This window comes from Carassius gibelio, chromosome B20 (genome assembly GCF_023724105.1).
Source record: "Carassius gibelio isolate Cgi1373 ecotype wild population from Czech Republic chromosome B20, carGib1.2-hapl.c, whole genome shotgun sequence".
NCBI lineage: Eukaryota > Metazoa > Chordata > Actinopteri > Cypriniformes > Cyprinidae > Carassius > Carassius gibelio.
In genome coordinates this window covers 16,291,033-16,318,814 of record NC_068415.1, presented here as the reverse complement: position 1 = coordinate 16,318,814, position 27,782 = coordinate 16,291,033, and the positions used below count along the sequence as shown (strand labels likewise).

General features: G+C 36.4%; 1 protein-coding gene across 1 annotated transcript in view; it reads right to left on the bottom strand.

Annotated features, from left to right (window-relative positions):
* Nucleotides 1–27,782, bottom strand: part of kcnh5a (potassium voltage-gated channel, subfamily H (eag-related), member 5a) — a 75,884-nt gene that overhangs the window by 12,545 nt on the left and 35,557 nt on the right. The window contains exons 9-11 of the mRNA XM_052585677.1: nucleotides 13,797–13,996; nucleotides 11,270–11,522; nucleotides 9,005–9,201 (exon numbers count right to left, since the gene is read on the bottom strand). Of these exons, the coding sequence (XP_052441637.1) occupies nucleotides 9,005–9,201; nucleotides 11,270–11,522; nucleotides 13,797–13,996 (650 nt within the window). The remainder of the gene's footprint in view (nucleotides 1–9,004; nucleotides 9,202–11,269; nucleotides 11,523–13,796; nucleotides 13,997–27,782) is intronic.

Here is a 27,782-nt window from a genome sequence, read left to right as displayed (position 1 = left end):
AAGTCATTCAGGTCAGGAACAACATTAGAATGAGAATATAATTACATTATCACAAGATTTGTCAATGTGGTTAAGTTTACTGGAAGAAATAGTCAGTGTAACATATAAAGACCAACATTTTACACTATGTGTGGCTGATTGAGACAGAAGTAGAGCAGGATGCATGAGCTCAGAAACCAGGCCACGTGGTTACAGAGGAAAAAAGACAACATGAATGATTTATTGGACCTAGAAAATGTGCTTTATCTCACTTCCCCTATTTGGAATTAAAGCACATGACCAAGCTGTTTAGGCCAAGATTAACAAAAAGATTAAATAGCAAAGTGAGCATATTAATAAACCTCTCTATAGAGAGGAATTGAGACATTTTACAAGTGCAGTATATTAGTTTTGGTTGCTTTGCTTCAGAAGCATTGTGACATAAATAAAGGTAAGCTAGAGTACTATTAAACAATGTTTGGTTAACTTGATGTGCAATACTTTTGAACAAAGCAATTATTTAACTGAACCATTCAGGAAATGCTCTCAAGAGATGTCCAACTTAAATGGTACAATTACTCATTTACAGTATATGCCTAAAATGTGTGCACTTGGAAATACGGTAAGAAACTCATAATAGCATTTAATCAAACAAACAATAGAGTTCAGCTCTGTAGGATAGTAGGGATAGTATTTTTTCATTGTAAATTAAGTAAATGTCTGGGATATAAACTTATGAAATCAAGTGAGTATTTGGGAGTATTTTAATGTTTTACATTTTCTTTTTTTTAATTATATATATATATATATATATATATATATATATATATATATATATATATATATATATATATATATATATATATATATATATATATATATATATATATATATATATATTATTTTTTATTTTTTATTTTACCAATTGGTTCTCATGCGATACGTATTTTAGGAATAATCCAGGCGATGCTGTCAATTAAGTAACACTCTCAAATACCTGTTTCTTTAATAGATGCATTTACTGTAGTTAAATAAGAAAAAAAGGCCCATTTTCTAAAGAAAACATTCTCAGTCTTGTTTATTTCCCTTGGACGTTGCCTGACTTTGATAAATACATGAAAGTAATGAGAGACACTTTCATCACTCATGACAAGAGCCACATGGAACATAACATGCCCTGACAGAGACTGAGTGACAGACAGCGGGAACGGTGACAGTTATACTGCCCCGATGTACTGTATCCCTTGGGATGAGGTAGATTATGAGGGAAAAGGCCATGACATACAAAAATCCATTTCTTTCTTTTCACTCAGGTTTTATGAATGCCTCTTACTTTTCAAAAAATATATACAATGCATTAAGATAAAGCACATAAAATTAATCCTCTTTTTGCCTATTGATTAGATTTACATTATTTACTTTTATTTAAATTGGTTATTGAAGATTGAACCACCAAAATAAATAAATAAACTGAAGGCTGTTCTTTATTAAAAATATAAATTCATAAAACCTCTCCAAAAGCCAGGCAAATAACATGAGTTATAGACGTCTTTGAACACTTTAACACACCTTTTTTAATTAAAACCGTGTTATTTTGTGTATTTCAATTCAAGAAAAAAAGTGGTAAACTGTATAAAATGTGTGTATGTGTATGTACTGTAAGAGAAATTCATATTTCATAAGTAGCCGAATTACCCTGCACTAGTTTGGTGTTTATCATTCTATATTAAGCAATAAGCACAACCAGCATTGGAAAATTAATCAAAGTCCAATGCACAGCATGACTGCTGACACTTATAGTTTTTCTTGAGAAGCATAAAAACATTCGTCTTTGTTCTGGTTTGCATTGTGACATGGTTTGAAAAGGTTATGAGTCATATTATACCCAGGTGCAGAGATCTTTTTTTTTTTGTATATTATATGATAATCAACTCACAAGGTTTATTTCTGTGCCTGGTTTGAAATTATTCAAATTACTCACATTAGCCCCGCTGAGGTGTAGTAACAGCAGCTGTTGAAAGTTTTTGAGTCTCTGCGGTCTTTTGTACAGCTGTTGATGCTTTAGTTTTGTTAGAAACTGTTGAAACTACATCTATTTGCAGCTGAAGATAAATTAAGTATCTGTGGACTGGGATGCAAGTCGAGGAAAGTGGTCTAAAGCCCTAATTTTAATCTGCTATCCCATGAGCAGAATGAAATAACATGGTAACTTACTGATTCTGGTTCTCATTTAGTTAACATTTCTGAACAGTCCCACTGAAATGTCTATCATGGCCTAATGGTTAGAGATTGGACTCTTAACACAAAGGTTGTGAGTTCGAGTCTCTGGCCGGCTGAAATTGTATGTGGGGGAGTGAATGTACAGCCCTCTCTCCTCCTTCAACACCACGCCTGAGGTGCTCTTGAGCAAGACACCGAACCCCCAACTGCTCCACGGATGCTCCGGGTGTCTGTTCACAGTGTGTGTGAGTGTTCACTGCTGTATGTGTGCACTTTGGATGGGTTAAATGCAGAGCACAAATTATGAGTATGGGTCACCATACTTGGCTGTATTTCACGTCACTTTCATATACAGTATATAAAACAAACAAACAAACAAAAAAATCTCTGGCAGCGTTTTACTGCATGTTGTTTGTTGTACGTATCTCGGCAGTTTAGAAACGAGATGTCCTCTATTGCATTTAAAATGAACATTCCACCTACACTGAAACCTAAACCTAACTGACAATGTTAACAAAAGCAAACGTGAGTTGAAAACTCGTTTGCTGAAGCTACCGTGCTGTTTTAACTTCCTTATACAAGGCTTTGAGCTCTTTTGACTCCTGTATCAATATCATAACCATAATTTGTGTGAAAAGGAGCAAAAACTGTGGGTGTTTTTATTGCCATATTCATTTCACGTGGAAACTGAAATGTGTGTATGGGTAAGTTTTGCAGAAATGTAGGCAGTCATGTATTTCTAACACGCCTTTGTTGGTGTTAAAGCAGGAATGGAAATATTTTTTAGACTGAGCACTTTTGCTTTAAGCACAACAAACACAAAAAGTATATTACTGTGTAATGGTAGAAAATAAGTCACACATTGCGTAGAAATAAAGGGGCAAATAAACTGTGAAGACTGAGACCCACAAGGGTAGTTGTTTTGATGGTTGATGTTGCTCTATTACATATGTTTGGGTGTAAAACAACTCAGCGATAATCACTGTAGGAGATCTGAAATGTGTCCCTGAGTTTTGAAAGAATCAGATGATTTTCTGCAGTGCAAATGGATGTAAAGGCAAAAAGCAGAGGGAATTGAAACAAAAGTGCATTGAGTATTCCAAACACAGCAAAATCCAACAGTGAAGATTAATGGGATCTGGCAGGCATTTATCCTTCCTTTGCATCCCCCCTCCCATTCAACACTCCTCCGCTTTGCTGCTTTAACTATAGCAAGAGCTGAAGATCTGCCAGAGACAGGGTCCACCCCCCATCCCATCCCAATGTTAAGGAATCACCAGCCCAGGAACGCCCGCTCAGCACTTTCCAATCACGGCCAGCCAATCAGCAGATTTTTGCCCACTACTTCAAAGTAAGGACTAAGATAGTCCCTTTCAGACGATCGCGTCCATTTTTCTGCATTCAGACATTCAAGTGCCACTTTTCACTCACCTATAATGCTTCCTGTCAAGAATACATCAGCTACAGAGAGCCTGTGCCATTTTGTAAGCCATAAAATTAGAGTCTCTCTTTGGGGATCAATACCTATCTTGGCCTTTACTCCTGGAGCCAAAAAGCTGCATTTAATCAATTCATGTCTCCTCCCACAAACCTCCAAGCCAACCTCAACTAGTCTAAAAGGATCATTTCTGGATCAGCACAGATTTAATGACAATCAAGTGGAATAAAGTCAGTGTCTCAAGACAATAACAAAGGAGAAAATCATAAAAGAATTGTCTAAAATTTATTATATTATTATTTTCTCAAGTGTGAGTTTGATTATGAACATTTTGGTGAAAAATGCACATTTATGATTCATTTCTAAAGTGAAAAGAACTTTTCCACTGCTTTTCATGTTTGCTATATCAAGTTTCAGATATAATCTACTTAACTATACTTAATTTCCATTATTATTAAACTTATTTAATGTCGCCACAAAGTTTCAAGAATGTAATATAGACTGGAGATCAGGACAAAGGTAGCTTCATGGATCCTTCTAAAGTAATTTTGGTGCACTGAGATATTGCCTTTGAAGTTAAGATGTATCCCTGAAGTAATTCTGTAAGAGAAGGTATATGGCCCATTAGAGTTACTATTTTTATCGATAATATCCACAGTGGCCACAGAAAATATTATAGTGATCTACTTGCTTTGCTTTTCAAACTTATCAACAAAGATTTAAGAAAACTGAACCAGCCTGCAGCATAAGATCAGCCAGTCTCATTATTTACATAACAATTCTGAACATGTCCTGCCCAGATTACAGGAAAAATTTGTACAGATACCTCAGTACTGCCTTCTGGCAATGAGACGGAGCAGCTGTAATTGTTTCTATTCATTATTTACTAAAGACAAATGGAAAAAATGTGTCTTGCCTCCTCTGGGATACAACTGACCACTTTTCTTCCACAAAATCTCTCAAAATGAGCTAATACTTGCATATTCTCCGTCAGGTTTTTAGATGCCTATGTACGGTATGTGACAGCACCCTAACAGCAGTTTGTGCCCTTACAGTATGTGCCCTTGCTATACTGCTTGCCTTGTCACATTTAAAGAATTTTACTAATACCAAACTTTTGAACAGAACAAAACAGTACATACACATTCATACGGATGCCTCCGAGACTAGCATGCAATTTTGGGAAGAATCTGAAAAAACCCTATCCATGTCATCCAGCTAGATAACATTACCTTGGTGACAAATCCTCAGAATTTGCAACAACAATGTAGAGTGCATCACAGAAATCCAAACGTTCATGTTTGCAAGGCATTAAAAATAGATGTAAAAGATCCATGAATGTAAAATTCTTAAAAGGATTCACTGTGGGACACTGCTGGTCAATGCACCAATGCACCAAACAAGTGAGCTGTTCTATTAAGCACGGCTTATTTTCTGGATGCACTGTGTTCTGAGGATTTCTGAATTTATGAATCTTACTCTTGTTGCTGAGAGAGCATCTCTCTGCCTGTCCTGTTGGTAATGGAGGGGATGATAAAGTTGCTTCGCCCACCTTATTGGCAGGGGTTTGCAGCTTTCCAAAGGCCTTGTAAATCTTGTTAGGAGGAAAGCGTGGCAGGTGTGGAGGATTCTGCTTCCTCTTTGCGTTTGCTGTCTAGATGAATCAGCTCGGGCAAAAAAAGACTCCGATCTGACACTAATCAGCAGCCAAAGACAACAGTTCGTTTGAGACTGGCTTGTATTGTCTGCTGATCTAGCAAAAGGATCGTCTACTGCAGTGGTTCTCAAACTAGGGTACGTGAGGTGACGGAGGTGGAACGCAAACCAATTTTTTGGCATTCATTCTACCCCAACTTAAAGTTAACATTAAAACAGAACATATGTATTGTCAGATGTATTTCTGACAAGCAAAATGCTGCTTCTAATGTAAAAACAGGAAAATGGGAGTGCCACGTAAACTCTCAAATACATGATGTCCAATCAGCCTAACTCATCTTCTGCGGTCAAAACTGACGCCATTTACACAAGCTGGATGCCCGCTGAATATGCTGCTTTAGCAAATCACACTGCTGTTCAATGTATCTTTAAAGTAGAGCAAATATTTACATGGACTGTACATTAAGATCAATTTAAACTCTCTTTAAAAGACATGTAATTTTTTTCATGTTAATACGAGCAAGAATACACATTTCCCTAAATATCCGAACGATAGCAAACGTGACATACATTTTTACATCAGTTCAACAAAATAGGTAATATTTCATGAATATTTAACATCGTGTTTGTTATATAATTTGAAACAAATAATAATAGTTCCAACGAAATCCTATTGTCTGGTGTGCGTCTCCAAGCAGGAATTTCGTTAGTGAATGAATCTGCGGCTTTTAATGATTCCAAGAGTCAGTGATTAATAATCCATTCACAACTACAGCATTTCTCTTCAATACTGAATGAATGAATGAATGCATGAATGAAAGAAAGAATGATTCTCATTAAGACACTGACTTGCCACCACCTATTGGCGGATTTATTTTTACACCTACAAGTACCACTTCCATTTGCCATAATTATTGCTTTATTTATTATATTAATAATACACAATGGAATGTTAAGAAAATGGCATTAAACACAATTAATAAGGATAGAAAATCTTTGCCTCTATAAAAAAAAAAAATTGCACCTGTAAATAAATTTAAGGGGGCAAATATTGTCCTTTAATAGAAAAGGTGTGACTGCAGTCAAAGTGGGAGAGAGGGGGTGAGTAGAAGAATGTTAAATGCCCTAGGGGGTACCCGGCTGTAAAAAGTTTGAGAACCACTGGTCTACTGAACAACGGCCTCGAAACGGGATTGATATATTCAGACATTTCCTTTAAAACTGCCGAACTATGTCTGTCAATATCAAACCATCAAAGCTCGTCAGCTCCACAAAGCTTAATGCGATCTACTCTGACCATCATGAACCACAGGAGTTACTTTAACTAAAAAAGAGAGAGTTCACAAGAACAGTTCTTTACAAAGCACACCGCACAGCTAATCCATGACTGGATATAAAGCTGTGGAAAAATTCACTCACTAACACACTAGTGGCAAAAGGCCTGGGGCTCTGTGGCTCTTTTAGAGTGACCTTTGCTTCAGAGATATTTACAGGGCTTTCAATGAGCTTTTCTCCTTACAATCAGGACCTCAGTGAGCCGTTCAGACATTGACCAGCAGAGATAAGCGATAATGAGGGAGTCTGAAGGACAGCTGAAGAAACCTTTAAAGAAAGTGTGAGAACTTGGGCTGTGAATCTTTTATTTTTATAATAATGCCGCCTCCTAAAACACCTCTTTTTAGCCAAATTCTAAGGCATCATCACAAATATCTTTCGCCCATCCCCAGAATGCACTGTGTTAAGTTCAGTGAAAAAAAAAAATCCAGGATTTTTAGGGTGAATACGATTTTGTAATTAATCACTTTATTCAGTAAGGATGCATTAAACGTGATCCAAAGTGACAGAAAACAAATAATAAAAAAATAAAAATACATTTTCAAATACATGTTCTTTTTTTACTTTCTACTCATCCAAGAAAATGAATAATAAAAGTCTAATCATTTTTTTTATAACAATATTTTTTTATAATAATAAATGTTAATAATAATAATCATGTAACACTGAAGAAAATTCAGCTTTGCCACACAGAAATATTTTTTTAAAGTTATATATATATATAAATACACACACACACACACACACACACATAGTATATACAGTTATTTAAATTATTATACATTTTTCTGTATTTTTGTGTTTGCATTAATATGAATATAATATATTATTATTCAGATATGATTAAATAGTCCAGTAATTACTTATATAATATACAATCAAATATTTCATATGCTTTAACTACAAATTTAAGTTTCTGACCTGCAAGTGAGATGACAATAACATAATAATATTAGTAGGAGGCCAAGCCTCTTTTTATTATCATGCATGATAAAAGTGTGTGGTGTGTGTTAGTTGGTGTGTGTGTGTGTATTCCTGCTGATTTGACTCATGCTTTATTCAGAGTGTGCGCTGTGGGGGGGCATTTCTCCTCAATAAAGCCAGCCCATCAGCAGCGTTACCCAGTCGACTGAGCGCAGCGGGGCGATGGGGCACCTCTCTCACTCCACCAACAAAGAACCAACAGTCTGCCCTTATAACACCTCACACTATTTTCACCTCAGCCTGATCACTATAAATGATGCTTCTTAATTAAGTCTAATATAAACAATGGATCTATAGTCTAAATAATATTCAACAGTAAAATCACTGTATGTACTGTACATTAAAAACCAAAAGTATTAATACGACAAGAATTTTTCATTAGGAGTGAAAGCATGTAGTCTAGTAAGGAAAGCCATATCCCAAGCTCTACAAATCAACTGCATGCAAAATTCATGAACTCAAATTTACTCAGAGACCTTGAAGAACCATAAGCCTTTAAATCAATTAATTTGTGCCCTTAGCAAAGTTTCCTCTCATTAGACAGGTCCTTTTTAGCTATGGCCAGAGGAATTCTTGTCTGTGTCCAAAAAGCCCAGCAGTTCTATGAAAGAATGTAGTCATTTATTTTGTTTACTTGAAAACATACAAGAAGGATCTCCCTTCCCTCGTTATTTAAAAATGACATTAACATACCTCATTTCAGTGCATCGTTTCCTCAATAATATGGATTAGATGCAGCTATAGAGGACATTTTGGATCTAAATATAGTTTTACACAATGCTCACTAATTATGTAACTCAGTGGCAGTAAGGTGCACAGCTAATGTCTTCTAATTGTGTTGTGAGAGCACAGGATCTTTCTTTTGTCAAGAGACCCAAAGTTCTCCATGGGCGGTCTGTCAGAATGAATCATTTATGTATTTAAGGAATGTGAGGTCAGGTCTGAAAGCCACAACAGAGCTCTGAACTCGTTCCAACACAGCACACAGCAGGACTTCTCAACACACATTCAGGTCAAAGTGCACAAGGATGTGCTTGAATCTCGAAAACAAAAACAATCTGACTGATATGGCAAAGGAAGAAAGAAATATAAAAAAATAAGTGCTTTATTTCACTCATAAAGCAGTGAACATTCTTGTCTTTTTTCTTTGTATTTAGTTTTTGTCTACTGTACCTTTTTGCTTTAAATTGAAGATTATCATCATGTAATTCATCTTAGAGCTGGTTGGTTTTATTAAAGTTTTCTAATGTCTAGATGTTTTATGTCAAATGCCAATGCAGGAAAAAAACCAAGACTTGAGAAAAAGTGGGCGATCATGTTAAGGTTCTATTTTCCAAGGCTTTTTAGAAGGGATTCAGCAAAAGTCTGTTGCCATTAGTATGTGATATTTACCCGCTTGCGGAGGTTGCAGGTGAGGATGAGGTTTCGGGAGAAGGAGTTGGCAAAGGCCGTGTAGAACTCCAGCACTTTGAGTAACGCGTCCCTCCGGATGACATGCAGGTCGCAGTATGTCAGAGCCCTCACGTTAGCACAGGCATGCGCCAGTGTGGATTCCTTCCAGAACACATCACCAAACACATCACCCTTACCTAGGACAGGAGACAGGCAGTCTAGTTTGAAATGACATCAGAAATAAAGTTGCAGGAAAAAGTATGCAAACCCTTTCAATTTGCCTGGATGCTTTTCCCACCATGCACTGTGAATTTACACAATGTGTTCAATCAAGACTTGACAACATTTCATTTTTCTGCAATTGCAAGATGCTAACTCAAAATTACAAGAAAAGGAACATGTGTTATTCCATAGCAAAAAACAAAACAAAACAGAATTATGACATGCAAACTAAGCGAAGAAAATACAATAAAACTGTATAAAAATGTGTATTCTACAGTTCAGACTTGTGTGATAAATAGACCCAAATATCTAATAATAATTAATTTTATTCCATTGCAGACACAAGCTTCCATAGCTCTTACATTGGCATAGGTGCAGGATCTTCTAAGTTCACACACCACACTCAGGAGAGAATCTGTACAAAGTACCCAGTGTTCAGTGCTTTTGATGAGGGGCATCATTAGGAGCCCAGCAGGTTTAGTCTGGTGGGTTCAAGTAAATGCCTTGGGGCTAATTAACTCACAGTGTTTGATTCTTATTTCATTTCATAATCATTAAAGCAAAAGAGCATCTGATCCAAATCCCCATTAGAGAGAAGGGATGTTAACGTCCTCTCTACAGTGTCTCATAAGGTCTAATGTCATGTCGTTTGCAGTTAAGTCAGTGAAGGGCACGTCACATTCTTGTGGCAGCGGTACATCAACAAGACTAGAGAGATGAAGAGATCAAGAAATTCTCCATTCGAAGAAAGAGAAAAGTTTTCAAATGTGCCTGTATGCGCACGTGTTGTTTTTATTGTTCATAGTGGAATTGGTTCCTGGCTCAGAGTTAAATACAGAGCTAGTAACTGTCCTTTTGTTTCAGAGACAAAAATAAAGCTGTACACAATTGGACAAATCAACAATGTCTGGATAGTTATTGTTTAGTCCATTTTTAATAAGAGGTTTACGAGCCAGGACTTACTCATCTTTTACAAGAACGGTTTGCATGCCTAAAAATATGCCTTTTTCTGTTGACAACAAATCTGGTCATTGTTAGAGCACTGGCTGCACTGGAGACTGTGTGAACTATCAGTGCACATCCCTGTGAAACAAAAGACTCAACAATCAATGGACGGAGAATCGGTCCCCACAGTTCCATTACTGCAGGATAAGGAGACAGCGTGGACAGAGTAACAAATGCCACATATAACGCAAGGAGCAGACTGTGGGCTTTTATGTTACTTCGGAGAATTAACTCTAGCAAGTTCACTTTGCCAGATCCTGTGTGAAAACCATCTTTTAGGACCCACTGCATTAGTATTCTGCACTTTATAAGTTTGATCTTTTCCGGGCAATTATCCAAAGCTTGATATGTTTTGGAGCTGCGGTGTGTGCCCTCAGGAAAAACCTGTAGAGCTCTGAAGTATTACTGTAAAACAAACTGGCTAATTGTGCAGCGTTGGGCTTTCTTGAGTTTAATGAGAATATGGGATGTTGTGCAGAAAATATTAACAGCAGTAGTAAAGTATATATTACAATAAAACAGTGTTTTGTATTTGTTTTCAAGAATATTCAGGCTGCTTAAAATTTTAAGCATCATAATGTTTTTTCAACATTATTGGCTAAGAAAACAGATACAGTTTATTGAACACACAGTTGATTTCTTGTGACCACAATGGGGAATGTTGTCACTATATATGGGGTAAGTTGTCACAATGGCAACTTTGCCAGTCTTGCTATTATTTAAATCTAAGATTTTCATTGATTGAAGAAAAATTAAATAAAATACAATAAAATAAAAACACAAACTGAAAAGCTTTGGAACCTGAATATATATATACATATAATAGAAATATTTTCTAGGCAATTCATCAAAATTAAGTGCTGAAATTACACAAAAAATAAAAATAAATGCACATTACTAAGATTACTAAAGTAAACTGAAATTAAAGAATGAAAATGAAAATCTTAAAGTAAAAACTAATATTAATAATGTTATATTAGTTAATGGATACTAAAATAGCATAACAACACAAAAATCTAAAAGAATGACTTAACTCACCTAAAATGGCAATAACCTCATCATCCTGAATGACCTCCAGCGATCCAGAAACCACAAAGCAAAGGGTGTCCACACTCTCCCCTGCGTGGAAGATGAGATCTCCTGGAGCGCAGTGTGTGGTCTGGAACTCCACCGCCAAAGAGCGCAGACAGCCGTCACTGGCCAGCCGGAAGGCGGGGTGCTCGTTGAACACCTGGCGGTTGAGGTGCACACAGATGTCTGCACGCATGTCCTTAGGACAGATGGACAGAACCTAGCGAGTAAAGCAAGAAAAGTCATGTCTTAATGACATATTCTCTTAACTTGGTATAAAACCTGAATTTGTTGTTTTTTGGAGCTGCAATTTCATATTATAGAATTTTTGGCTACATACATAAGGATGCCCCTTTATATATATATATATATATATATATATATATATATATATATATATATATATACAGCTACTTATGTAAATTAAAAATTATAATAATATATATAAAATGTAAGGTCAAATATGTAAAATAATCTGGATAAAAAATTATAAAATCATACAGTGAATAAATTAATAAATAAATAAAAGAACAAACAAACAAAGACTGAAAATTTATTCAAACTTAAAATGTTTTAAATTTGTGAGAAAAAAGACAATGGAGCGATATGAGTGATATGTGATATTTTACTGCAGAACATCTTGATTAACCAATCAGAATCAAGTATTACAGAGAGTCAGATAATAACGTGGAGTACGTCAGTAATTAAAATGATAGGCTAGAGCACAGAAATCCATTTGTAAGCAATGAGTTTATTTTGCCTTACTGCGCTTCATTACTTAGGTCTAGAGAGAAAAAAGAAGTCAAACAGAAACATGTTCAGTTGCTGGTGATATTTGGAAATGTCAATTTCTGAATATTTCACTTGCGTGCAGTCTACAGTTAACACCGAGTTGAAGAACCTGAGGTTCTAAAAATATTCAATAATGTTTATACTGTAATGCTATTAGCATACCATGATCAGCTGCCTTTGACACAAGCGTTTAACAAATTAACTTTTATGTATAATAACAAAAGATGATTAGAACTGTTTCTGTCTGTAAATCATAGTTTTTTTTAACTGTTTATTGATTCCAATAAGGACCCAAATACAGTGGCTCATTAATGAGCCTAAGTGTCTCATTTAGCTGAGGGCCTCAGTATTGATTACAGTACAGGAATCAAGTCTCTGTGTTTCTTTTCAGACGCAAAATTTATGGGAGGAAAGTGGTCAAATGAATCTCGCAATGCGATTTCCCTAACTTTTGCACTCATCAAATTACAGGTATTTGTGTTGGTATTATTTAATGGCCGAAAGAAGCATGTATTAAGCTTTTTTGCACTTGAAATGGCTGCAATTATTGTTGTACGTATTGTACTGTATGTACGTTGTTAATAAATCTCCTGCAGAATGGCATTAATATTACATCAAGTGCCCATAAAAAATTAGGCATGTTCTGGATGCTTTTACAAACTAATGTTTCCATTATGTGGAGATGCACACGCATGAAGGCTGTTCTGTGCATGGAAAAGATCTAATACACTTGACCTGACTTCACAAGAATGCAATTACAAATGCAGAAACAAATTACACTTTGTGCCTCCATTACCTGTACAAGGCCTATTAATCTATATTCAAATTCTGATCTACTACTCAGGTCATGATAAACAATGCAAATGAACACTGTTATACACATGTATAACAAATATCTAGGCTTTTGGAACATGTTCTGCTAAATGAAAAGTCACAACATGTACATTTATTGCTTTGCACATGTCCATCTCTGCTGTCTTTTTGAAAATGTTTAAATTTGTCTCTTATGTCCAGTGCCATACATAAATAAATGGAAAAGATTTCTCACCCCACACTGCATGAAAATCAGAGAAGTCTAAATTTGAGCTAGAGGTTGAATAGATCTACTACATTCCCTGAGGGTTGATGTCTCCTGGGATATTATGCAATTTCCATTCCTCTTTTAGAATGAAATACAAAAGGAGGTCTTGATGGAGAGACACTTACACAAAAAAGATGGCCCGCTTTTCTCCACCTCCCTTATTTTAAGTTTGACATTTCTCACAGCATGACAGCATTTCTCTTTAGTTCAGTATTTGGGATTGCACTGCTTACATCCAAATGTCTTCATCAGAAAGAGAGATGAGGAAACTGTAATCCACGATCAAAACCACATTCTTAGCCTTGCTTAGCTAAATTAAAATAAGTTTTCCAAATGTGTCTTTCACAAAAAACACTGATGAAAACAGCCACGATGGCCCATGTTTGCAGAGAATAAACCTGCATAAATAATGCCACTATTGTATATAAGGGTTTTTCAAATATCCCTCCAATCTTTTTATTAGATCAAAATTAAAATACCCCAATTTATTTCCAACAAAATATGTTTCTTAATATATATTAATATATTAATATATTCAATAAGAAGAAAAATTATAATTTCCCTCATTAGGGCTAATGAGGTATTTGCTAAATACATCAGAAAGAGGAGCAGGTTACCCACCTTCTCTGTGTCTATGCCTTTGGTCATGGCCCATGTGGACACAATGTAGTCCATAACTCTCTCGCTCAGTCCTTTAGGCACCTGATAGAGCTTCAGGAAGTCTCTCACATTGTTCAGCATCTCATGGTAGCGATTGGTGTTCGTGTACATCTGCTGAAAGATGGTGGTCACGTTTCCAAAGATGGTGGCGTACAGAAGAGCTGCAGATCACAGAAGGGCACTTTAGAAAGCTGCTATATATAAAAATCAAGGGCTAGACTCAAGTGAGAGTGTCTAGAAGTATCTGGAGAGAAATGTGGGTTGTGATTTTATTTTTATTACTATATTATAACTATTATTATTGTCAAAAACATTAGTAATGTTAGGATTAATATATTAAGAACTAATAAAATCTGCCAAATGTCAAAGAATGTTTCAAGTATACACAGAAATTCTATTCAACGCCACAGCCAGCTATGTAGCTTTTTAGTCTGCTAATATATCTTTGCCAGAAAACATTGGCAATATCCCCCTAATCCTATCCCAACTTACACCCGAGCGTTTCCATGGAAACGCAGACCAAAATAGTTTCTGAAATCTATTGTTATTTTGTTACCAGTATGTTCTGAGAGGGCGGACAGGAAAAAATGGCTCAGACAGAAAGGATGAACAGCATCAGCAGAGAGGTAAGGTTCCAGTGGAAAGCGAGAGGCACTTCAAATCACATCAGTGACTGACAAGAGCCCAGTCCTTCAGAGAACAGAGCAGGGTCTGTGCACCAATCATCCTCACATTCACCCGCTTTTGACACGCATGCCAAAGACCAGCAGGAGCTTGATCAACATTAACGGTCTATGCAAACCAAAGCATTAATTAACTGCACATGTGAGTGAACGGAGGCAGAGTGATGATAGTACCGTCTGCACTCTGATGCAGCAATTCATTTCTAGCCGAGACACCAGCGACGCAGATCAATTTTGGGCCAATGATTCATCCGTGTGTCAGTCGTCTGCCTGTTTTTACTAGTGTTATCAATATGAACGAGTGCAATAAAGAGTCATCAACTGAGACATATTTTAAACTTGTCTGGTAGTCTAGAAATGTATGCACATAAGGCGATTACGTGCCAACCCACACGATTACAAACACCAGAATGAAAACCAACAGGGTCATTTAAACAGTTTCATAGAGCTAATTGCAACACAATTACAAATACAATTCAATTCGACATGATGCACATGAGACATGTGTTTAGTGAGTAATTAAAGGATAAGTCCGAGTTTATAGGTAATCGATTAGGTTCATTTTTCAATGACTGAGTTCACAATGGTTTAAAGGTCATGCAAGCAAACGATAAACTAGAAGAAGCTGAGCTAACAGAATCGAGAGTCTCACTGCATTACACAGACTATGTGGAAATAGCAAATTTAGGGGAAACTAAAGAAGAAAAAAATTCAGAAAGAGAGAAAATGGGAAAGGATGATGTAAAGAAATGTAAACATAACTGGGGGTGGGGGGGGGTCTTTAAAAAAACTCTACCATTCAAAAGTTTGGGATCAGTAAGTTTATTTATTTGATATTTTTTACTCAATCTTGCAAGAATGCATTTAATTGGTCAGAAGTGACTGAGAATACATGTTTAATTTTACAAATATAAATATGTAATTTTTAAGAAATTGTTCTTTTGATGATGCCCTTTGTTGATATTTTCTGGCATGAAACAGAAAAGATGACATTAAGCAGAATATCCAAACTGTTTTTTTTATTTTTATTTTTTCCCACAGTAAAAGTGGATGGTAACCACGGATGTGGAAAAGTGTCCATAAGCAAAGATGATATGATTTGGAGTTGAGAGGATGCATGCGAAATTATGAAATTATCTCTTCAGCTTTTAGCACTGCCTCTGTAGTCTTACTTGATCTCCATGAGCGTCAAGCTCCATCAGTTCTGCATTACTTCACATTCATGGCCTAATCAAATCTACTGGAGACATGATAGTGGGTGGTCCCCTCTTGAGAAGGGAATATTATATTCCTATGGGTGTTGGATAAATGTTGATTGATGGAGGCAAAGAATGGTTGCGTGTTAGCCAGACATCATTTCTCATCGTCATTTCTGGCACCATCGTTTTCATAAATGTCTTCTCTCCTCCACTGAAGCAGACATTTTCTCATTAGGTCAGGGTAATAGCCAATTTGATGCCTTTTTATGGGGCGGTAATGGGAATAACAAAGGCCTTGCAGATGCACTTTTGATGATGGCTAATGAAATAAGAAAGAGTGGTACCGGACTGGAGAGGATTTTCGATTGGACTTGATCTTTCATGCGCTGCAAAGAGGAGGAGGAAATAGTCACCCTTACCCTTTGCAATTACAGTAAAATGATTCATGCTCTGTGGAGGAAGCTTGCCTTGAGCTGTTTTACTGTATTCAGACAGATTCTGTATTCTGAGTGCATGTAGAAGGTTCACCTATAAAAATGTCGTCCCAGGCCTGGAGCAGCCCAGATTAGAAAATACTGTTTATTGTTAAAAATATTCGAAGGAAGTGTTTCCCAAACAAAAGGTCACAGCCACCAGAGGTCGATGATGGAATTGCAGGGTTTTGTGAGATTGTGAAATAAATGGCAATTTAAAAAATTAAACTTTTTAAATAAAGTACCTAAAATTTTTATAAAATATCAAGTTTAGTGGTCATTATACAAAGATATTTACATTTTAGTGCATATCTCAGATTTCAGGTGTACTTCAAGTACTTTACATGAAATTCATATGTGTACTTCACAAGAAAATATTAAATGATAGGGATCACGTGTGCTTAATTTAAAAACAAAAACGTGTCTTGCTTTTTAATTAATTCTCTTCACCAAAAGGAAGGATAAAATATACTAAAGCTTATGATATAAAATATTAACGGCACCTTTAAAATAAGTTTATTTTTCCTATTTTGCATAAGCATTAACCTCAATCAGTATTTTTAGATTTCTTTGAAAACCAGACCTAACGTCATTCGAGTCCAAATATCTTGTTTTCAATGGAATAGTCCTAAAAATTTAAGTTTGCTGAACGTTTTCCGTAAATGTTCATTTTTGGGTGAACTACTTTCCTTTAAGGATGTTTCAATGGCCAGCAAGTCAAAAATACTGAGTAAGAACATGATTTTTTTTTTCAATGTTGAATCACAATTACTGTCTTTTTGAATAACGAGCCCAGTAAAGGATCTACACTAGGCACAGCGATTCCCAAAGGCATCTGGGTCAAATTAACAGACTGTTCAGGCAGGTGTTAATAGCAACAGTTTTGATCCATTCTAATCTGTATCTTTACACTCAGCTTTGCAAAAAGTCTCAGAACAATCCCTCAGAGCGCCTTTACTCCGAGCATCAAAGGAATGATGCATTGCATCGCAGCATTGAAGAGGTTACGATCTCTAGGATGTGACAGTGATATTAAGAGCGATGACAGCACTACAAAGCGAATCCCTTGTAAAAGCTCCACTGCTCAATATCCAAGCTCTTATTAAATATTTACAGGGCTGACTCATGCGCTGCTCCAGTGAGCTGTGCTGCCCGGTGGCACGAAGTCGTGAGATGCAACCCCGCAGAGTCCACACAAGCCCTGCACGCGTAATTGTGTTGAACACATCCCAAAATAATAAGCGCAGCAATGTAGGACAATATTAACAAGATTAGGAAGGCAATGACTTAATACATGTAAGGCTGAGTCCCAGAGCTCCACAGCGACTTGATTTTGTTACGCGTGAGAAGTGGGCCTGTGAGCTCTGAGACGCATGTGGAGGAATGCAAATGTACTGTGTAGTCAAGCTTGCTATTCAATTCCTCCTCTGGCCAAAAGTTTCACACAGGAAAACATTGTCTGCGCGCTGTCTGTGATGTATTGAGAGACTGTAATTTACTGTTGGTAATGAGGCTATCCTATTTGGATATATAACACAATGTAGTATTTAGCACTAGGACAAATAAAATCTAAACACTAGTGCTGTTCAGATTCTATTTACCAGCATCCACCATGGCACAAATAATGTGACTTAAAGTGTGTTTTGCATGTGAAAGATTATGGATTATGTATGCCACTTAAAAATTAAATACAGTATATAATTTATTCAAAAGATCATGTTTTAGTGCACAATTGTGTGCTTTTAAGGCCTCTGCTTATTTTCTATTGAAGTGCTGAACAGGAACAAGGTGTGATGTCCTTCATCAGCATAGTCTGCTTCAGAAGTGTGAAGGCTGTGGGAACCTCACCTCTAGCTCAGCTTGATCAGGTAGAACTGAACTCAGCGAGCAGATGCTGAAGGCCAGGTGTTTGCACAGTCACCATACTGACATCAAATTCAAGATCTTACTGTAACTTCATGAAGAATAAACTTTATTAGCATTAAAATAACTGGTTTAACCATTCTAGTTTCTTAGAACTCAACGCATTTCTCTGACTTTTGCAAATCGTTTGTTTGTTTAGTATGCTCCTGGCAGAGCTTCACCATCAAGTATTAAAGGAATAGTTTGCCCAAAAATGAAAAATTTAAGAAATTCAGCATTACATCACTTGCTCTCCAATGGTTCTATAGCAGGAGAGTGAACTAGAGTCTAAACAGATGACACAAACATCACAATAATGCGTCAATTATCATGCATCTACATTAACATTTTTCTCTCATTCTGACGACACCCATTCACTCCAGAGGATCCATTTAGTGAGCAAGTTATGTGTTTTTAAATGGCCTGAGGATGCACATTTTCAGATTTTTGTGTAAAATATTCCTTCAGTACAATCAACAGCAATATATCAAACAGTAACTCAGCTAAAAAGAAAACATTTTCACTCTCTATCAATGATTAACACTAATTTGATGATGTTAGGGTAACCTTAATGGACATAGATTATAGGTCAAATTTAACATGTCGTCCTTCAAAAGCTTTTTCTTTTCAGAAGTAATGGATTGAAAGTATAACAAAAGCAGGGACAGTCCCTCTGGGGCAACCTGGGGTTAAGCACTTTGCTCAGGGGCACAATGGTAATAGGGCCATGTGCTGCACTTTAGGCAGTTACGAGCATGTCATTTTGACCAAAGGAGACCAATTAAATCCACAATTTGAGCAGAACCCTCTTGCGTAGTCTTTAGTTTTATCCCTCAGTGCTACTTCCTATGAGAGGGGTTCTATAGAGGAGAGATGATGGCTGACATGCTATTCGTTCATACAGCTACAGTGGTGTACATTTATGTTGACTTGTACGTCCAGTATACTGTATGTTCAGATATAAAGAGCTAAAGTCCATGTTCATATTTTTTTTAGCACAAGTGAATGTGTTTTTGATGACACATCACTCCCTAAAGTAATGCAACTGATTACTGATTTGATTACTTTGCTAAATTTCTAACAAACGAAACCAATCAAAAGCATCAGAAAAGCATCACTTTACTAAAAGGCGTCGTATCTCTAGTATCTACCTACCTAGCTACCTACCTATGTTTCTGTTTATCTATTTACAGTATCTATCTACTTACCTACTAACCAATCTGTTTACTTAATTGTAGTTTCTATCTGTTCTGCAACTTCCAAAAATTGTGCTCCCTGAAACACCTCTATAAATCTATGCCCCATCTCAGAAAAAAGAAAGAAAGAAAAAGACTTGACTGATTCGATATTATTCTATAGGGCTTATTTAGGGCCTTAAAAGTACAGAAAGCCAAACATTACATTTATTTAAAGCTGCGTCTAGCACGATACACAAGGCCGAATGAAAGAAAGAACTATGAAATAAGCCTTCTGACATTACTAATGCAGCTGAGTGAGCTCCTTTGATCACTATCTGTATATAGATAACCACCATACAACTATATAGTGCAACTATATGTATCTGTAAAACCCCACCAGACATAGATGGAAATTAAAAGAAGAAATACCAAGGGGCGAGCAAAAAGAGCGCTCTCAGATCAAACCCTCCCACTTAATGAAGATATTCAAACAAATTCTTAAAAAATGATATTAAAACATGCTGTCTTTAAAGAAAAGATGCATGTGATGAGATTTTTTACAACATTTCACTCACTTCCACTTCTGTTTAAAAATCATCATTGAGAAACTGTTTGGCATTATGTGAGCATGGAAGCAAAACTCTGAGTGACTGATTGAAATGTGCAGCACTCCTTTCGCTAGATGTACAGATGTAAGACTGCTGATCTAGTGATGGGTAAAGACGTCTGAATAACGTGACTCATTGCTAACAAGGATTATATTAGCATTCTTTCAGATTGATGAGTCATCATCCAGAGATCTCCCTGAGCATGATTTATTCAAGAGGAGATAGAGTTGTTCCTCACACTTCTGCAGTAATGATCAGTATGAGGGGGACAAAAGGTCCGCCCGGAAGGCAGAGGTTAACAGAGATTTGAACAAGTCATATATATATATAGATACATACATAAATATCGCTAGAATCACATAATAATTTTTCCCCAAAGGACAAAGAAAACCAAGAAAACATGATTTCTCTGTATTACATAACAGTTTTGAGCCATGTACTAAGCTTACGTATTTAATGCACGTTCACAGTCGGGTCATCATACAGGCTTGTCACTTTCAGTTCCATATTTCTGTGTTAATAAATGAATGTCATATACGCTTTATTTACTTTATAGGTGAAGAATACAGTAGCTCCGTAAAGGAATTATGCAAATCACATAACAAAACGAGAAAGACTGAATGACAGGATCATTTATAAATCTGCCACAATCATGAGTGGAGGATGGTGTTCCATTACTGTACACATTGCTCCTTTTGTTTACTGTAGTTACAAATGTTGGGTTGGCGAGAGATTACAAGGAGCTGTTAATTATCAAGATTACTTCAAAATATTGAAAAAAGGAAATGTGTGTATGCTAGCATAACTTCCAGCAAAAACAATGCGATAAAACCCACCATGCTGCAATATTTCATTGGTTTGACTGATATTGATTTACTGTACATATATGCATGCATGAAAAATTACCTCATGGGTAACACTGCCGCCTAATTAAGTCGGACTTTGAGTAGTTAGTGAATAAAATCCATGTTTTTGTGCTGAAATACACCAATAAATTGATGCAAGTGTTTAGTGAATTATCCCAACCATCTTTCTGATACAATTCAGTCATTTTTCAGCCCTTATGAGGCGATGACCCAGATGAGCCTGTAATTGTAAGTTAATGTAATGCTCTAGTGCTTGGAGGAATAAACTCGGCTCAGTTCCAGCATCAGCCCAACAGGGATAGATGCCTTAACACACGCGGTCAGCTTCAGCAATTACTACAGTGCCTGAAGGCAGACACCATTTCTGTCCATCACTCTATTTCTCTCTCCCTGTGTTGTGCTTCTCTCCCATATCATTTAATATCTCACCTCTGCTCTTTGAATATTACTATAGAGCAGGACAAACACATTTTGTTCTTAAATAGTATTAGTTATAGATTGTAATAAGTAATACCAACAATCTCAACTGCGTAGTCATACTATGGTCATTACCCTGCAAGTTGTTGGCATCTGGCTATGATATTAGAGTCAAAAAAGCAGAGGGTGTTTGACGGTACATTTCTTCACAGCTGTCATGCAGCATGCAGCCTGTGACTCCTGTGTGCTGTCAACCTGCTGGAGATGTCCGGGATTTGCTCTTGAGCGAGTGCCACATTCACAGTCAATCTGTAATGTGTCACTTAAGATGAAGATTTATAAGGTCCACAACAGGGTCAGAAATTAACTTGGACTCCTGAATTAATGCCACACTCCAAAGTGACCCAAATTTCAAACATACACTCACTGGCCACTTTATAAGGTACACCTTGCTAGTACCGGTTTACCTTCAGAAATGCCTTAATTCTTCATGGCATAGATTCAACAAGGTGTTGGAAACATTCCTCAGATTTGTGACATGGTGCATTATCCTGCTGGAAGTAGCCATCAGAAGATGGGTACACTGTAGTCATAAAGACATGGAGAAGGTCAGCAACAATACTCAGGTAGACTGTGGTGTTTAAACCATTCTCAATTGGTACTAAGGGGCCAAAGTGTGCCAAGAAAATATCCCCCACACCATTACACCACCACCACCAGCCTGAACCATTGAGACAAGGCAGGATGGATCCATGCTTTTCCATGATCCATGTTCTTTACACCGAATTCTGACCCTATCATCTGAATGTCACAGCAGAAACTGAGACTCATCAGACCAGGCAATATTTTTACAATCTTCTATCGTCCAATTTTGGTGAGCCTGTGTGAATTGTAGCCTCCGTTTCCTGTTCTCAGCTGAGAGTAGCAGCACCCGGTGTGGTCTTCTGCTGCTGTAGCCCATCTACTTCAGAGTTCAACCTGTTGTGCATTCAGATATGGTATTCTGCATACATTGGTTGTAACAAGTGGTCATTTGAGTTACTGTTGCCTTTCTATCATCTCTAACCAGTCTGTCCATTCTCCTCTGACCTTTGACATCAACAAGGCATTTTTGTACACACAACTTACACTAATAAAGTGGCCGGTGAGTGTCTATGTAAATACAAGTGTCTGAAATGAAATATATAGAGTTGATTCTGAGTGGCATTTTTTTTCTGACTAGTATTATACATACACATTTAATTTTACTTTAGTTAATTTTACTTAAAATTTTTACCAAGCTGATTGCTCACTAAAAACTCCCATTTTCAGACTGATACACAAACTCAGAATGCACATAAACACAAGAGGTGAGATTTATCGCATGGACCACTCACATCCAGTCATAACCATTCATGTCCAATCATAATGCGAATGAAGGCATTGCTTCAGTTTGCATCAGTACTTTGTCAATGCATTGATTTCTATAATGGAAGTATCAGCTTCAGTTTTTCCACCTGTTGTTTATCCCAGCGTTTACCCCTCACATCACTAGCTCCGCCTTTGCGCCATAGCTCATAACCAGAAGAGAAGAGGAATCGTTTTGAGGGGGAGAGGAGGTTACCATTTATGATTAAAGATTACAAGGGAACATGAATAAAAAATAAAAAAAAGAATGAAGTATACAATAGAATGAATTCAACGAAGGTACAATAAACACTACAGTATTCCATAAAAAAATAAGAATTTTCCATTTAGATTTCAAGGTGACTTTAAGTAATTTTTTCCCCTTTTCCCCGAAATAATTTCCAGTATTTCTATTACCTGCAACAGCCCTATAGTGTCTTACTATTTAAATGTATTGATTCAATTTAATTAAGAATTTGACACAAAAGATGATGCATACATTTAATTAGGTTAGAAAAAATTGGGCTTTATAAAGGTAAAAATCGATTTAAACGTATTGGAAAAGTTAATTTCTGTTAGCCCTGAAAACTAACCACCATCACAGAATATGAAGATATTTAAAGGTGCACTGTGTAATTTTTAGCAGCATCTAGCAGTTTGTTGCAACCAACTGCTCAGTCCCCCGCTCAATCCTTCCTTTTAGAGAAGCTATGGTGGCCGACACTAAAGATGCCGTCGGTAAAGACAGCAGAGAGCAATGAGATTTCTTTACAAAGGTAAATCAAGGAATTATATTTATTTAATTATTCAATAAATCAATGTTATTGCAAATGTTAATGTACTTGTTCATCATTGTGTCAGTGTTTTATTCGCAAAAGCAACAAAGAGACGAAACATGCTGTGTAGAGCAGTTTGTCCGTTTAGGGCTACTGTAGAAACATGGTGGTGATTTCCATGTAAGGGGACCCGCGGTGTTTGTAGATTGAAATAGCTCAATCTAAGGAAATAAAAACATGACGGTTCGTTAAAGGCAGTATTAAAACCTGTCCAAGTACCAGCACAAAATAATTAGCAAAATATGGTCTAATTATCGTTATCAACAAAATTCAAAATAAAATATCAACATATCACTTTTTGTCATTATCGCACGCCCCTATATATATTCATTCTTGTCCTTGTACATATTTTTGTCAGCTACTATTTTAAGAAAAAATATATATATAAAAAACTATATTAGAAAAAATGGCATTTAGAATCATAAAGTTAATTTTGGTCACTTGACATTTCCAGAATGCATTTATCAGAGTGCACTCTCTCTCCTTCTCAGTAGTGAGGTCAGAGATCTCTCCAAGCTTACAACAACAGAGGGATTTACATCATGTTGTCTATCTTCCCGAAACTAACCCTCCTTCACCTACTGCATTAAGTAACCTCCTCCTCTCTCCACATCGCTACAGTCAATACAGCACCTCAGAGAGGCACTCAGTGCCCTAAAGCTGGAGATGCACCACAACAGTCTCTATCACTTACATTTTCCACATCTGTCTCCCAGCAGTGCATGCTGGTTTGTGTTCATTTTCAACCCCAGTTTAAGTGCAAACATTTTCCAACTCCATTAGGCAGTAAACAGGCAAGAAATCTCTTGACGCCTACACCCTTAATAGTTCACAATATTAACTGACCTAACCCAGGGAATTATGAGTCTCCTGCCAAATGCGAGTCAGGCTTGATAATATGCTGGAATATTGACCAATAAAGGTGTCTGGCAAAACACCAAGAGCTCAAAAAAATTGTGTGTCAGAGAATTTATCTCAAATTAATGCAGTTATACATGCATTATGCTGATCTTAAATTAGACACAGTTTGACAACAAATTCAGCTATTTATACCCGTTCTGTACAGCATTGATTGTAGGTTCAGTATACCTGTCATTTGAATGGACTGGGAGATCAATAAACCCTCTGGACCTTAAACTCCTGACACTTTCTACCCCCTACTTAAAAAGATGCACATAATGATGCATTGCATAATATATTTCAGCCACTGTCCCTGTTTGCTGTAAGACATTATGGGCGATCTAGTTTCTCTTTCCCAAGACTGGAGCAGGAGGAAAATGATTTGATTTACATTTGAATAGGTGCAAACCCAAAATGTCTTGGCAGAGAAAACAGCAGATGATTGTCAGAGGTGTGCATATGAGAGAGAAGACTCATTAGAGTAATTATACACCAGGATACAACATCTTCGGGTTTGACTGTCCTTCAAATAGAAGAATGAGCCTTTTGCTATACCTGAGGTGCACTGAGAGCAGGGCTATAAATACAACTTAATATTATTGTACAATTACATAATAAATGTAAAGAAAAACTGTAATTAATTCCATAATAATTTATGAAATGCTTATTTATTTGATTAAAAAAATGAATCACTTAAAGCACTGCTATTATCATGAAATTATATTACATCACATGCTATTATGAAGAACATGAAAAGGAGAGATGGTGAAAACAGCATCTGGACAGCCATGAGCTCAGGCACAGTCAGTATTTAGTCAGAGATGGCAGATCAATAACTTCACAAATGCAGGAATGCATCAGTGTATTGCACTGACTGAACAAGTTAACACATCAGATTTCTTTGTGAATACTGCTGCTTATCGACATATGAAGCATGAAGAAAAGACATCCAGAACAACACTGTGCGACTGGAGTGCGAGTGGAAATGACTTTCCCATCGGGGTGTTTCAGATGTCTTGTCATACGCAACACATTCAACATGTCTAATAACATAGCCGTCATAGACTGATGTAAGTCTCCTTGAAATTATAGCTGTTGAAACAAATCTTACAAATCTAACTCTTACTGTCTTTATTACTTATAAATTCCCTCAAAACAAGTACACTTTAGCATACTTTTAAAAAAAGTACTTACTATGGAAATAACACTACTATGGGAATAACAATAATATACTTAATAGCTGAATGAAATGTTTTCTAACACTTAACTGCATGCTAATTACAATTGAATGAAAATGTAGTATGGTTTAAACAGAGGAGAACAGTAGTGAAGTATTTTTTACTTAACTCAAGTAAATTAAAAAAGTATCTATAGTTTTTTTATAGTGTTTTTCTTCAGAAAACCTTACTTCACTACTTTCCAAAGCATAATGTCTTACTCTTTATTGAACTAAATTTCATATATAAAAGTTTTTGTTTGTTTTATCTTTAATACTTAAGAACAATAAACATGTAGCACTTTCTTGTATTCAAATTACAAACATACTGAAATTTCTGAATCTTTATGTATACTCATAAACTGAACAAGACAAGTAATGTAACTTTTGTTTGTTGACATGCAGAAAATGCACAGACACTTGAAGACTATAATGCCACTTTATGAGATGTGATTCCATTAGACATAGATCTGGTTCTTCTGATAATGTGTGCCTCACTGAAGGAAAATGTCTCCCCTGTGCTGACTGTAACAGTCCCCTATAACAGTTGATGCTCAAAGATAGCTCAAAACGAGCCGCGGAGGGTCATTACGGCTACTGCCGAGCTCTATGAGATGAAGAAACTATCATATCGGTGTACCAGGAACACATAAACCTTTGGAAAACCCTTTGGGTGAGACCATTACTGCTGACTGAACTGTACTGCAGCAGCACTCTGGTCACTGCCAAAGAATGGACAAGGTTTATCGGTAGAGTCAAGCCCTATGAGACTGTGGTCACATGACCGCTTGGCCCCGAGGAGTCCTGATGCACAGAGCATCAGTTCCCTTACTCAGCATACACTATAAGTCTTAACCTCGACAGTATTAAAATGTGATGTTGCTCGGAGTCTTCTGAACTACAGCCTCGCATTTGTCTTACACCCTACTCAAGAGAATGAGCGAGACAAAGAGAGGGAGATGTGGACAATGTGGGCAATTTGTTATGTAATGTAAGTGTATGTATGTTTTATTAATCAGTCCAGGCAGCTCTTACAGGAATAGTTCTCCCAAAAATGAAAATCCTGTAATTTTCTCATTCTCATGTGGTTCCAAAACCATTTGATGTTTTGCTTAGGGACATGAAAGGATCATGTTGGAAATACAAAGCACTCTTTTTCACAAAGCACAGTTAAAGAGAGAAAAACGACCTGAGAACTGGACCAGTAAATGAATGCTTCTTTTTAGCTAATTCTTTTTAAATAACTGCTTGATCTGATTCTTTCAGGTATATTGTTATTGTCCACTAAAACTAAAAATGAGAATGAATCTGAAATAAAATTAAGTATAAATATGATATCAAAAACATGAATGTACAAAATATAAACAAACATTAGTAATGTTGCCTTGGCAAATAAAAGTAAAATCAGTGTTGGCTAAAGTACTAAAATAGCTAAATCTGAAATTAAAATAAATTAAATGTAAGTTGAATTATTTTTAAATATAACTAAAACTTAAACTAAAAAGGCTAATTCACAATATTAATAAATACTAAAAAAAGTATATAAATCAAACAGGTTTTATATATGTCTGGTTGGTAAGAACAATATTATATAATTAACTTATAAATAACATATATATGTGAAGCTTCTTGAAAATATCTTATTTCATATTCCACTTAAGTTTTTTATTTCTGGATCAACTGTCTCTTTAAGGGCCCCAGAAGCAGCAGAACCTGCTCTCTCTCCTCTCTCAATCCAACAAAGATACACTGAACCTTAACAAGCCCAGGATTTATGTTTAAAAAAAGAAGTACAAAGCAAATTTATGCACCGGCAAGAAGAACAAGAGTCTAAACTGTAGCTCTGTTTCACTAAAACAGCACAGCTGGCTTTAACATGGTGATTAACCTAATGCTAATTCCACAGATAATATAAATCCAGTCCCATTCATACAATGCATTAAACACTGATTCAGCATCACCACACAAAAAGTACATCCACAGATCCGTGATTAGCACACATATGACTCTAAGAACAGCCAATTGAACTCGGTTTGTGTAAATCAGCTCGTCTTTATGAATTCATATGGTTCATTAATTCTAAATGTCTGCTTCATAATAATCTAGTATTAGCTGGATTTGGCTAATGCAGTACAACAGAATACCACACAATGCACCATACTGTAGCACTGTGAGATAAATCCACAAGCAACACAAGACTTTCTCTCCATCTGCTGTCATTTGTGCAGACAGAGAGAAGTGTGACAGAATCGATTCAGAACAACCAAGCAATAAACCAACGGC